This window comes from Diorhabda carinulata, chromosome 1 (genome assembly GCF_026250575.1).
Source record: "Diorhabda carinulata isolate Delta chromosome 1, icDioCari1.1, whole genome shotgun sequence".
NCBI classification, from domain to species: Eukaryota; Metazoa; Arthropoda; class Insecta; order Coleoptera; family Chrysomelidae; genus Diorhabda; species Diorhabda carinulata.
Window position 1 is genome coordinate 26,609,618 of NC_079460.1, and position 13,035 is coordinate 26,622,652.

The 13,035-nt window shown below is 29.8% G+C and overlaps 1 protein-coding gene across 2 annotated transcripts in view; it reads right to left on the reverse strand.

Annotated features, from left to right (window-relative positions):
• Window positions 1-13,035, reverse strand: part of LOC130890994 (solute carrier organic anion transporter family member 74D) — a 74,545-nt gene that overhangs the window by 13,314 nt on the left and 48,196 nt on the right. For both annotated transcript variants that reach the window (XM_057795470.1, XM_057795471.1), the window contains 3 exons: window positions 6,417-7,295; window positions 1,853-1,993; window positions 1,667-1,798 (listed from right to left, as the gene is read on the reverse strand). In XM_057795470.1, the coding sequence (XP_057651453.1) occupies window positions 1,667-1,798; window positions 1,853-1,993; window positions 6,417-7,209 (1,066 nt within the window). In that variant the 5' untranslated portion in view covers window positions 7,210-7,295. The remainder of the gene's footprint in view (window positions 1-1,666; window positions 1,799-1,852; window positions 1,994-6,416; window positions 7,296-13,035) is intronic.

Here is a 13,035-nt window from a genome sequence, read left to right on the forward strand (position 1 = left end):
GAAAATTACTGCGCGAGATTAAAAAGAGAAAATAGACTTTATTAAGATTTTATTTCAGCTCGATGACTATGAAGACTGAATTTTGGTGGATTATAAAAAAAAGGAACAGGAACAGAGTATAAGGCGAAATAAATGCTTGCCTGTATATTAGCACAATATTACTTCATAATTATGTACCTAGATAGTTTTCTCCATGTGACTCCCAATTTGCATTTTACTTCATACAATTGAACATTTTAAATTCTTATTATCTAATTGTAATAGAAAAAATGGAACATTCAGTTTCATAGATATTGATCCATTAATCCATCTGTTCTTCGCATTGGTCAACCAGTAAAACGACCAAATTTCAGCTTGATAATGGGCAATTTGTTATTTTTATCTATTATATTTACAATTTCCGTGCCATCAAATTGATATATCTTGCTTATATTTTTTCCTTTCCATATACTGCTTATTGTACTGATTCGATAACTGGAGTTAATGGAGACTACTGACATGCCATCTGATGCTCTACACGGCCCAGATTCGTCCATATTTAAAATATTGTTTTGAGGAAGCTCAACTCAATACATAAGAGAGCAATTCGATTTATAGACGATCCAGAGTTGATCAGAAACATCTTAGTCCATAGAAGAAAGATCAATGACCTGACTTTGTTTTACCGATTCTCCTGTGGCAGATGTTCTTCCGAACTATCCAACATAATCCCACCTTGAGCAATTTTTGCAATACCTACTCGACAAGCAAACGTGGTTCATGAACACCGCGTTTGCCTGCAGACGCCCAAAACGTCAATTTATCGGAACACCTTCGATTTGAGAGGTGTAAGCCTGAGGAATTAGCTACCAAGGCACGTCTTTCCCGCACACTACAACCTACAGACGTTCAAGATCAATATCCACGAACATCTCTACATGGCAGGCACCACTACTAGAGTGTAATAGGGTTTACCCTCTAGTGCTTGCTTTTTACATAAAAAAAGGCATTTTTTGTAGTTGCTCTACAATTAGCTGTATATGACACAGAACAACGTTCTAGAAAAAGACATATTCCAGAAGAAAGAAAAGAGATAAGCAAGATGTGTTAATCCCATGACATGGAAATTATATATTGCAATTCTATTCTAAACTAATTAATGTAAGTAATTTTTATTATCATCATACATCATAGATATTTTTACATTCTGCTTTGACCATAATTTCAGTTCCTGTTGATGAATACGTAAGTATTCGAAAGCTCGGAAAATATATTAGAAATAGTACACTTTGGACTTTGGTGTTTTGCTACAATACGACTACGAAAACATTACAAAAAAATGAATCAGTTTATGGTTACTTTTAATGAACGTCACAGTAGGCACAAAGAACTTGAGATGAAAAAAAATTGAATTAAGATTTGACCTGTTTTTTACAATAAAGAATTTAAATAGTGGCCAGATATGAAATTTTCGACTGGACTAATCCATACACAATTATAAAAGTATATAGGAAATTTTAGAAAAAATAGAAAAAATACAGAGGTAGAAAACTTAAGCAGTGTATTGAAATTTTCAACTACAGGGAAAACATCGATTGGCGATAAACAAAAAAGTGGCACAATTAAAAAAAGTTTGAATGAGACTGGAGAAAATAAGAAATAGTAGAATAAATATCTTCATACTTACCTTTTATAGTAGGCTGTTTTTGATCAGGACTTTGTGGGTTCACTACAGGTTGTTTTGATCCTGTCAGTCTTTTAGGAAATGCAAACATCGCAAATGATGCTATCATTAACAAGAAGGATATAAGAACCAATCCTATGAAAAACTGAATTAATAAACTATTACTATAGTGTGAAATCATTATTTTACCTAGCCACCAAGCGCCGACCCACCTTGGATCTGACGTTTTGAATTGAGGTTTTACAGATAAATCTGCGTACACACTTGTACACAGGGATCCAACAATAAAACCTAAAGCTGGGCCTAATATCCTAACTCCAATTGTTATGGCTGAAAAACAAAATTAATGTTTTGAAACATTATCAACACTAGTCTAACTCTACCATTAATTCTACCGTGTAATATTTCCAAACAATACTACCTGTTAATCAAAGTTGAAGAAACTAAATTTTGTGTTGTTGTATTGGATATAACACATTAACTTTTTGGTTAATCTTTTGCAAATACCGACTGCACGCTAAGGACAATATCTAATCTTTTTGTAAATAGTCGCACTTCAAAGCCTTTTAGGCATTTATAATTTGACTGAAATATAAAACTTCACTTTTTTATTTTAGCAGATAGCTAGCAAAGTAGCTTGTTATTACTATTTCCTGGAACTCAACTGTGAGAAGAAATGATCATAGATTTTTCTATATAAAGATGGTTTTATACAAAGGCTGGAATGCAGGCAACTTACTTTTCCACAAAGTTTCACACATCTCAATTTCAACACGGTTACTTTATAAGTTAAGGTATAAAATAGTATTTAATAAATAGCTCGTCAATTGTTCAGTTATTTCATAAATAAAAAAAGTTATATTAGTGTATTGAACAGCCAAGCAAAATATATTGTTCAAAAATCACAGTAACAAATTGAATACAACCAACAATATGCACTTAAGACGGCCCAATATTGGGAATTGATTTCCCTATAAACGTGCCTTGAATTTAACAAATAATTAATACACAACAAAATAATTTAAAACGGATCCTTGAGACAAGAATTATTTTCTATCCTTTTGATTTTACTCTATTATATGACACTATAACTTGTTCACATTTTATTCTCATAATTACACTGCCAAGCAAAAAATTCAGGGCACTCGATCATTTGAAATTTGAAATCAATTTCTGTGGTATTCGCAGATATTATAGGCTACATTAATTGACTTTGAAGATCTACTTTAGGTATTTTGAAATTTATAGAAAAGAACTATAAAAGTTGCTCAAATTTAAGCACCTTTACGATTCATTTATTTTTTATGTACAGGAACCATCTCTAAAACTTTCCTTTTTCGTATGCATGTCTTGAGCTCTTGGGTTGATTTTTATTTGGATTTCATTTTATCTTATCGTTTCGCTATCCTACTTTTTTTTAAATGTCAAAAAATAATGTCATAATGTGACAGAGGAGAGTAATATTAGATATCAGTTTACCTACCTTAGATACTAAATGATATATAAGTTTGAAAATTTAAATGATTAAATTATAAGTTTTACTCAAGTTTTTCATGTTTCGTTTATCATTAACTGATAATTTATTTTGTTTTTCAAAGATCATTTCTTTGATTGTTGATATTTGATCATTTTTATAGTTAATAGTTAATATATTGGTGTTTTTGAAATCAAATACATGCTCTTCATTTCGTTCATGTTTATGTAATGCGGTTGATGCATTTTTAGTATATTTGTGACCATTCATCCTATTTTCTAGATATTGCATAGTCATTCCTATATATTTTCTTGGACAATTTAAAAATGGTATTGAGTAAATAACATTCGAAGCAGTGTATCCTACCAACCAAATTAATAAAACTATAAAACAACGTTTATATAAGTTTCATAACAATAATAACTCAAATCCACAAAAAAATATAATAGATATATAGCGTTACTTTACATAAATCGGAAAATACACTGTCCCCATTATATTCACAAATAAAAAGCAAAACTAAAAATACAAAAAAATCGAATTAACAATCAAAGAAATGATCTTTATAAAACAAAATAAACTATTAGTTAATGACATCCTAACTAAACTTGAGTAAAATTTATAATTTAATCAATTAAATTTTCAAACTTATATATCTTGAAATATCTAAGGTAGGTAAACTGATATCTAATATTACGCTTCTGTGACATTATTACATTACTTTTTGACATTAAAAAAAAATGATTTCAACAAAAAATTTATTTCATATTATTTAATTATTTTTAATTAGCTTTCGAATACCTATGTATTTATCATTGGTTCTACTATCCGTCAAAAGTTTTTGATCACCCTATAGTTTACGTTACACAACAAATAAAAACAATACGTTCGATTTTGATATTTATATTTCAAAGAACATATATAGAAAAGAATATAGAGTAATAATAACACTATAGTCTGTAATTTTTACATATTTGAATTTTTCTTTCATCCATAAACCCTCTTTTGTTTTTATAATTGCGGAGCGCAATTTTGGCATTCTCTCTACAAGTGGAAGTAGCACACTGCTTTCTAACTCTCCTGTAAATTTGACCCACAAGTCAATCAGGTTGAGGTCGGGCAATTGTGGCGGCCAAATCATTACTTTCATTACATTCTTCATTTCCAATTCTTCCAAATACTTTTTACACAGCTGCGAGGAATGCTTGTGATCGTTGTTACGCTTAAGATAAATTTTCTGCCGATCAGGCGCTGGCGAGAACGTACTACAATTTCATTTAATATTTTTTATGGCCTTCTTTCTTCAAATTCTCTTTAATTTTTAACAGGTCTCCAGTCTTCCTTCTTCCAAATCATACCCAAACCATTACCGAGCATCCGTCGTATTTTACAGTCGAGATTACTGCATGTCTATGTTTTAGTTTAGTGATAATGGATAATATTCTTTATGACTTATACTAATATCATATTATGTATTAAATATTATGTATTTTTGACGTATTAATTAAAATAATTTGATAATTGTTGAGAAAACCCTGGTACATTAATCTGGAAAGGAAATGTACTCGGCATTTTCTGTTTAGGATCTATTTTGTTTGTTATATTTTTATCTTTCTTTTGAATATGCTATTGCACATTTTTTCCTAATAATTGTTTTATGTTAATTTTTATATACATTATTCTTAAATTTGGAATATGGAGGTTTTATTTCTATAGCTTCAGCAAACTCGTCTTGAATGTATGTGTGTGTTTTTTCTCAAGTTTTTTATTTAATTCATATTTTACAATCACAATTATGACATGACTATTCCTATTATAAAATGGAGCGAAATACAAGAATTTTTAGAAATGGTTCATATACAGAGAAACGAAAAAGCTAAAATTCCAAGCATTTTAAGCAAAATTTATACTTCTATTTTATAAATTTCAATGTAGGTAGGTGAATAATCTGAATTTAGGGTTGCTATTTTTATGGATAAAACAGATTTTATTTTGATATTCATCTGGTAGGTGGTCTATTGATTGGTATCTATACAAGTTGTCAATATAATATTATATTCTGATAAAGATAGAAATTAACTTTGGTCATTACAAATAACGTTGAATTTTCATAAGTTGGTCGTTTCAAATGTCGTTAAATTTTAAAAGAATTTGTGTTTTCAGAATCTAAAAGATATGCATAGATTACACTAAGGTTTAAATAAACATGGATCACCCTAAGGTTATTTAAATCGGCTATTTTATAAAAATATATATTTACCGATAAATAATTTTGATTTTAGTTTGTTTATTTGATAATAGAGTTTTCAATGGAAAATATTTTTGGTGTTTCGATCTAATATTGTTCAGAATATAATCAGTCATTAACAACTAGTATCTATTATCAATAATAGATCACCTACTACATGAAAAAAAAATAACTTCAATCCAGTATTGTTCAGGCCAAGTGTTCTCGTGCCACGTTGAATGCATCAGAAAGCACCTTTCTGACCATCTATTTTATGTTTCTCATGCCTTGTAGATAATTACGTGAGACGCCCCTAAACGTTCGATTTCTCAGAGTACTAGACGCGAGACAGCCATCGATGTCATCGTTCTGTATAGACCTGAATGTAGTTATCATATGAGCATACTCGATTCCTTCGCGCTGCCGCACACTACAAAAATAAATTATAACAGACAAATGAGATCACATAAAAAAACTATAATGATAATGAATGTAACGACTTTTATTTCCTTTTACGACAAATGCTTAACAAAATCATGTTTTATCTAGCACTCTATCAGTTTGTTAACTACGATGAAACTAAAACCGTACGACAAAAGTGATTTCGCAAATAGTTTTAAGTTACGGGGCGTTGTTAATTTAATGTTTGGCAGTGTACATTCGAGAATTTGAAGAAATTTAATTCCGATATTTAGAAAATTTTTATAGCTACATTTTAATCTATTTTCTGTAATTTATTAATATGTACATTCGATTATAGTTATAGAGAATAAATCCGTAAATTTGAAATCTGTATTGTATAATGTCGAAATAAAAATTAGCCGAGACCAAGAAATAGCAAAATTATTACATTCTCTAATATCCAGAATCAATTACCCACGCCTGAAAAATATAACTTTAATTTTCTCTCCTAATATTTTTTTAGTTATATAGTGAATAAGTACATAAAATTGTATAAAGAACGATGTTAATTGACATTTTGTTAATAATAAACTTTATTATATTATACTATAAAGGGTGAGATAAACATGCACACATTATATCTAACTTACCAAAATACAATGGCGATTCTTTACTGGCCACATTATCATCTATATAAGGAATTCCTAATGTATATACAGCTGTTTGGCCCATACCAACTCCGAGTAAACTAATAAAAAATATTGCTAATACGATATTGGTCACCGATGGTGCTAAGCGAAAACTTGAAGTAACTGCTTCATTTTGACAATTTTCCAGGGTACTCATACTCAAATTACTAGCAAAACTAACATTTGCATAATCTAATAGAAATGATGTGTTGTATTTTACTTTGCATACATTTGGATCCTTAAAAACTCCTGTTAATTCGTTCGCGTTTATTAAATGTCGTCCATAAATAAAATGTGGAAGTGAACAAGTTAAAGAAGACATAGCGAATAATATCATACCCCAAGCTATCCATTTGGGCCTATGCCCCTGCCCTCCGTAATAAGTTAATAATAAAGAAGAACCGATTTGTCCTATTTCCGTCGCACTCATAATAATTCCTGTTATTTTTGATTGAATTTGAAAAAGTTTTTCGATGGTAGTTATAGCGCTAACAAAATAAGTGTGGTACATTCCTTGAAGAACCCAAGCTAAACAAAACACTATTAAAAACGATTGTTTCGACGCAAACTTTTGTAGCCAATTTGGTGCACAAGGTCCCAGACCACACTCCATTTCAATTTCTTCAACTCTGTGCCTACCATTGCACTCTTGGGATAAAGTGGACTGCTCATCTGGTATTTCATTTGTTGGGCAATTATTGTTACTGATTTTTGATAACATTCTGTGATTCTCCAATAGATTATCTTCAGTCATTTTTGTAGGTGAGGTCTATAAATTTTTAACTAAGCGATTTCTTCTATCTTCTATCATATGTTGGGTTAATTGAATTTTACGACTATCTGAAACAAAAATATATTTACTACAATTGGATTCTTACTGATATATTCGATCATTTTTAGAATAAATATAATTTCGGACCAATGGTTTCTTGTTATATAATTGTTAGAGTTATCATTACCAAAGTGGTGCGTGTACACTTTTCGGTAATTTTAAAATAAAGGCTTCCAAAACTTCTTTCAATATGTTGGCAAAAATAAAAAATGAAACTGGAAATGGTTGCATAAGAATTATGAAATGAAAACAGAAGATTATTTTCCTTAGAATAGTTATAGGTAACTACAACAAGAAATAAATCAGACATCAAAAATATTTATTCTTCTGTTGATGGAATATTCACATCCACATTTGAGTTAGTCGTTTTGTTTTTTTACTCGAATTGTTTATCATGATTATTCTAACCTAACCTATCGTGTTATCTATGAAATCGCTGCTAGTAGCAAAACCGAGTAGCTACTAAAAGGATAATGACGACGGAAGGGTTCCAAGTTTTCCACGTGGAGCTAACTAATTCATTGGCACGCATTTCCGCTTAGATTTTGGTTTCCAAATTCTAAGCTCCTGAGGGTATATTTTATTATTCATTATTTATTATTTATTTTTTATTTTTTATAATTCATTATTATATATTTATTATTATTGATGATGTTTTTACTTTTTATAAAACAGGTGAATATTTCATTCTTGTTGTAAACCATGTTATTATTCCTGTAGTATCCCATCTCTCTAATATACAATCGAATTCCTGAATTGAATTTAGATGATAGCAACTATTAACTTGACCTACCTATTTTATACTAACTTTTCCAACCAATGAGCTTTCTCATGCGAAAAATAATTCCAGTGGGGAAACTTCACATTTATTCCTTAATTACTAAACTATAGAGTGGGCTGTAATCAGCTTGAAAACAATTTGAGATCTCTGTGAACATTGTATGAAATATAATATCAAAAAAGATTATTATGAACCTATAGCAGATCTGATGAGCAGGAAATCTAAATATTTTCGAACGAAAATTATTATTCGATATTGTAATCGGCCGCTTCGTAACTACCCAACCGTACAAATGAGTCAAAATAAGAAACTCTAATTCAATTGTGTGTAACTTACAAATATTCTGATGAGTAACTAATGGACTAACCGTAAAGCTCAAACTGCGGCCTTTTTTGCTTTAAGTTGTAACTTCTGAACGGTTGTCTTGATTCGGAAAGATGTACTCACATATATCTCTCAATTAATGAGTTGAGAATTGATTTCATCAAAAAAGTCATCATCTTCCTGTTCTATTTTATTATTTATTTCTTCTATTTTTATGCATTCTTGAAAAACTTAATACTATAGTTTAAATATCAAATTCATTCAGTTTGAAAATTAAATTATTCGTTACGTTTATGTTTTATTTAATGAAGTAACAATTATTTGTACCGAGTTTCCGAATAGAAAATGATTACAATCCTGACCTTTCACTATACTTTTCTTGTTATAACCCACTGAGAAATTCATTTTATATTTCTGAAAGTGACTTATGCGTCTCCACACGTTCAACGGTCTGCCTTGGCTGAATTATCTAACTCGTACGTGTTTTACTGCCTATTACCAACTGTTTTCTACAAGGTGATTCTTTTTCCAACATTCCAATCTACTTTCTGACCGTATAATTGAAATACATATATTTGTTGTTGAACACGTTCATTCTACACCAACAATAATGTAGCAAAGTTTTCTGAAAATTTCATAGAACACTTACTGTAGACAACCGTTGCACAGTATTTAGTTTAAGACGTAGTTCTTAGATTAGAAGATATAGTTACGTATTTTTTTAAGGATTTGACATCATATATTTAAACACTGGAATAAATCATATAAAATCTCAGAGGACGAATAATTATTCCCTATATATTCTATAACACATATGACAGTCACTTTGCCATCATACCAATATCACCTTCAAACGTCAATTGAGACATTTCAATCTTACCTATTAATATAGCGTATAGTCAAATCTTTTATATTCATTCTCTTTTTACTAAAATCAAAGGTAAAATACCAACGAATGAATTAATTAAGATTTTGTTAAACGGGAAATAATCTTAACACGCCACAATCTTTAACTAATTGATGTAAGTAATTTTTAATAATTACATCCAAAATTTTACCTTCAAAATATTCACAAGCTCTCTCAACATTGTTTTTCACAAAACATTGATTCCTAATGATAGTTAGCAAATCGTTGTAGAGTTAATAGTTGGACTCATTCAAAATTGACATTATTTTCTGTGTAGAATCAAAAAATGTGATCAAATATAGGGCGTTCCTTTGAAAAATCGTGTAATTGTTTTACATGATAGCCGAAATTGATGTTCATTTGGCAATGAGAAAAAAATGTTGAAAAATCACTGTTTGCCCTCTAGAGACCGTATAAATATATTCAATCTCACAAAAGTTCTCGTCATCATTTACTTTGAAACCTCTTAAATCTATGTACTTTCTTCACTAATCACACAATCTAGTTATATTAAATAAAAAAAATGTTCTACCGTAGTTGCCAATTACTTCCGATTCAAATATGTTATTTATAAATTATAATTTTTTCACACTATGTCAAACTTAACAGCGGAATGTCTTTCATTCGCAATTTAACTGTCACTGTCATACAGGGCCGGATTAAGCTAGGGGCTTGGGGGGGCTATAGCCCCGGGCCCCAGGTCCAAGAGGGCCCCATCATTTGGAAATCATTCTGTATTTTTTTATGTGTTGATACCTCAAATCTAACGTATTGATATTATTTTGTGAATTTTTCCGGGTTTTCGAATTCCTTAAGGGTGCCCCGTCATTATTTTAGCCCCGGGCCTTATAAATCTTAATCCGGCCCTGCTGTCATATTCAAATAACATTTTTTGAATATACAACTAATGACAAATATATCTAAATTTATGTTTTAACTATAATAACGTACTATTTCAGTACGTCAAATAAATTCTGCCTTGTGCAGCACATGTTAACTATTTTTATCTTTGATGCTTTAGGTTTATAGCTATTCTAAGTTTCTAAATATATGGCAACATTGTTACATGTCTTTGAAAAAAAATCAATAAATAAATTCATCAACATGGGCGCATGTTAGTTACTTGCCAGCCTTACGAGTATTAAACGAAGCAGCTCCTAACGATAGATTGTTTTTTTTTTATAAAATATTGATTATTGAACGGCTGTACTTACAACCTAAAAGCGAAGTTCTTATCTATCAATAGTTTAAGTGGACTAAATAATGAAATAATCCAATTGTTTCCTCTTCTCAAATAATTATCTTCTTATTTCCCAAATAATTTTTTATATCACAAATTTATTAGAGAACCAATAAATTAGGAAAATATGATGGGAGAAGTAGGAAAAAGTTCATATCTGAGTGTCACAAAGTGATAATATTCCCATGACAATATAAATGATGGCAGGATTTCTAGTAATTTTGGTCTTCACTCTTTGTAATATTGTGTGCATTTATATTGGCGTACCTAATGTTTTGTTAATATATTACCTACCTACCTTAATATTATAACGTCGAAAATATAACCAAACTTACACTAAAATCGCAAAAGCATTGATGATTACCATTGAATATAGAACTCAATCCTTTATCCCGTTAGGTATATGAAGAATGTGTGATTATAACTGCGGAGTCAATCCTAAAGTGACCCTTGGATGCGTAATGAGGACAGTTATAAAATATATGTCAATGGAGTAACGATCTTTGAATTGACGGTTTTCAATTTCGAAAACAAAAGAAATAAAATATAATAAATTATATATTTATGCACGATTTCGCAATTAATTAATTATGTTTAATTATTAATGTTAATAATAATTTTTAATTTTGCCAATTATTTTCTATAAATAAAACGCCCATATTTTTTTTCTATTATCATGACTATAATTTCAGTCACCGAGGATGAATACAGAGGTATTCGAAAGCTTAGAATATATATATATATATATATATATATATATATATATATATATATATATATTAAATAGAGTACACTTTGACATTTTATATTCACAACCTCACATTTTATCACTACTTAATTACAACTTTTCACGTGTTTTCTAAGCATCGACTATTGTTCTCCATTTCTTTCTGTCCTGCCTCCGTTTGTTCCAGTCACGTACTCCTGGATTTTGCATATCTTGTACAATCAGATATCCCCATCTATATTTTTATCTACCTGGAAATATTTATTCGTTCGGTCTCCATTCTTGTACCCTGCCGTTTTTCTATTCTTTCAATGTGTCCGTACCAATGTATTCTTTTCGCTTTAATTGTATTTACTATATCATCATCTTCTAATATATTCTTAATTTCATAGTTCATAAGTCCTCTATACTCATTATTTTCAACTTGCACCCATCAATGAATTTTCCTAATTATTCTCCTCTCATATATCCTTAGTTGTTCTTTGTCCATATTTGTTAGTCTCATAGTTTCAGTAGCATATGTAAATACTAGTTTTTTTGCAGTCTTGTAGACTCTTAATTTATTTGCTCAGCTTATTCTTTTGATTTGCATTATAATTTTTTATTATATATATTATTTCTCGCATGAATTATTTGTCTTATCTGAATCTTTGTGCCATTTTTATTGCTTATCATTGTTCTTAAGTAGTTAAAGGTGTCGACTACTTCGAAGATGAGGTAATTTATCTTTACTGTTTCTTTTTTGTGAACTTCCTTCTTTCTTCCAATTTCCATATATTGTGTCTTTTTCTGATTTATCTTCTATAATATTTTCCTGTCTCTTTCTAACTTGTCTGCTAGACTCTGTCGGTCCCTTGCTGATAGAGTTAAATTATCAGCATATGTTATTACTTCTATCGATTTATGACACATAATAATAACATTCCCATCTATATTACATTTCGTTATTATGCCTTCAACTGCAATGTTGTACCTTAGATTATCTCCCCCATATTTTATCAGTTCATTTCCGTAGTCTTTTCTTCGTTTTCTAGTATTGTACCATTATCATTTATATCATCTTCCGTTAATACTTTTTTGAAATCTCGACTCCATTATTTTTCTTCAATATTTGTTGTAGTTCGTTTTCTATTTTCTATTTCTATTTTCTATTTATTTATCATTTTCCAAGTTGTCGTTTAGTCATTACTCTCTTTGTTTTTATTATCTTTGTGCTCTCGTTTCATATTTCTCTATAAATATACATCATAATCATCTTGTTCTTCTTTAATTTCAATTGTACATTCCTGGTCAAACCATTCGTTATTTTTCTTTAAATCTTTTGTACTAATGACTTCCTGCGTTGCATTTATAACACTTTTCATAACCTCTTCCCACTGCTTATCAATAGTATCTTTTTGTTTTGTTCTTTTGAAGTTGCTTTTCTATTTCTTATCTGCATTCGTCATCACTTGTTTTCAGTTTCTGCACATACCATTTTCTGCTTTTTATCGTCTTGTTCACATTTACCATTGTTAATTTCATTTTGACAATTGCTAAATAATGATTCATCTTAACAACTGTTCCTTTGTATAATCTTACATCTTTTATCTTCTTTTTAATACTAAGACGTGATCTAATTAATTTCCCTCAGTAGTTGTTGGTATCATCCACGTAATTTTATGTTCTTATGTTTAAACCTAGTGCTACTAATATACATGTTGAGTTCCTCGGCTAAACTGCATATTCGCTCTCCATTTATCGTTAGTTGTATCGTATAATGTGTGTTA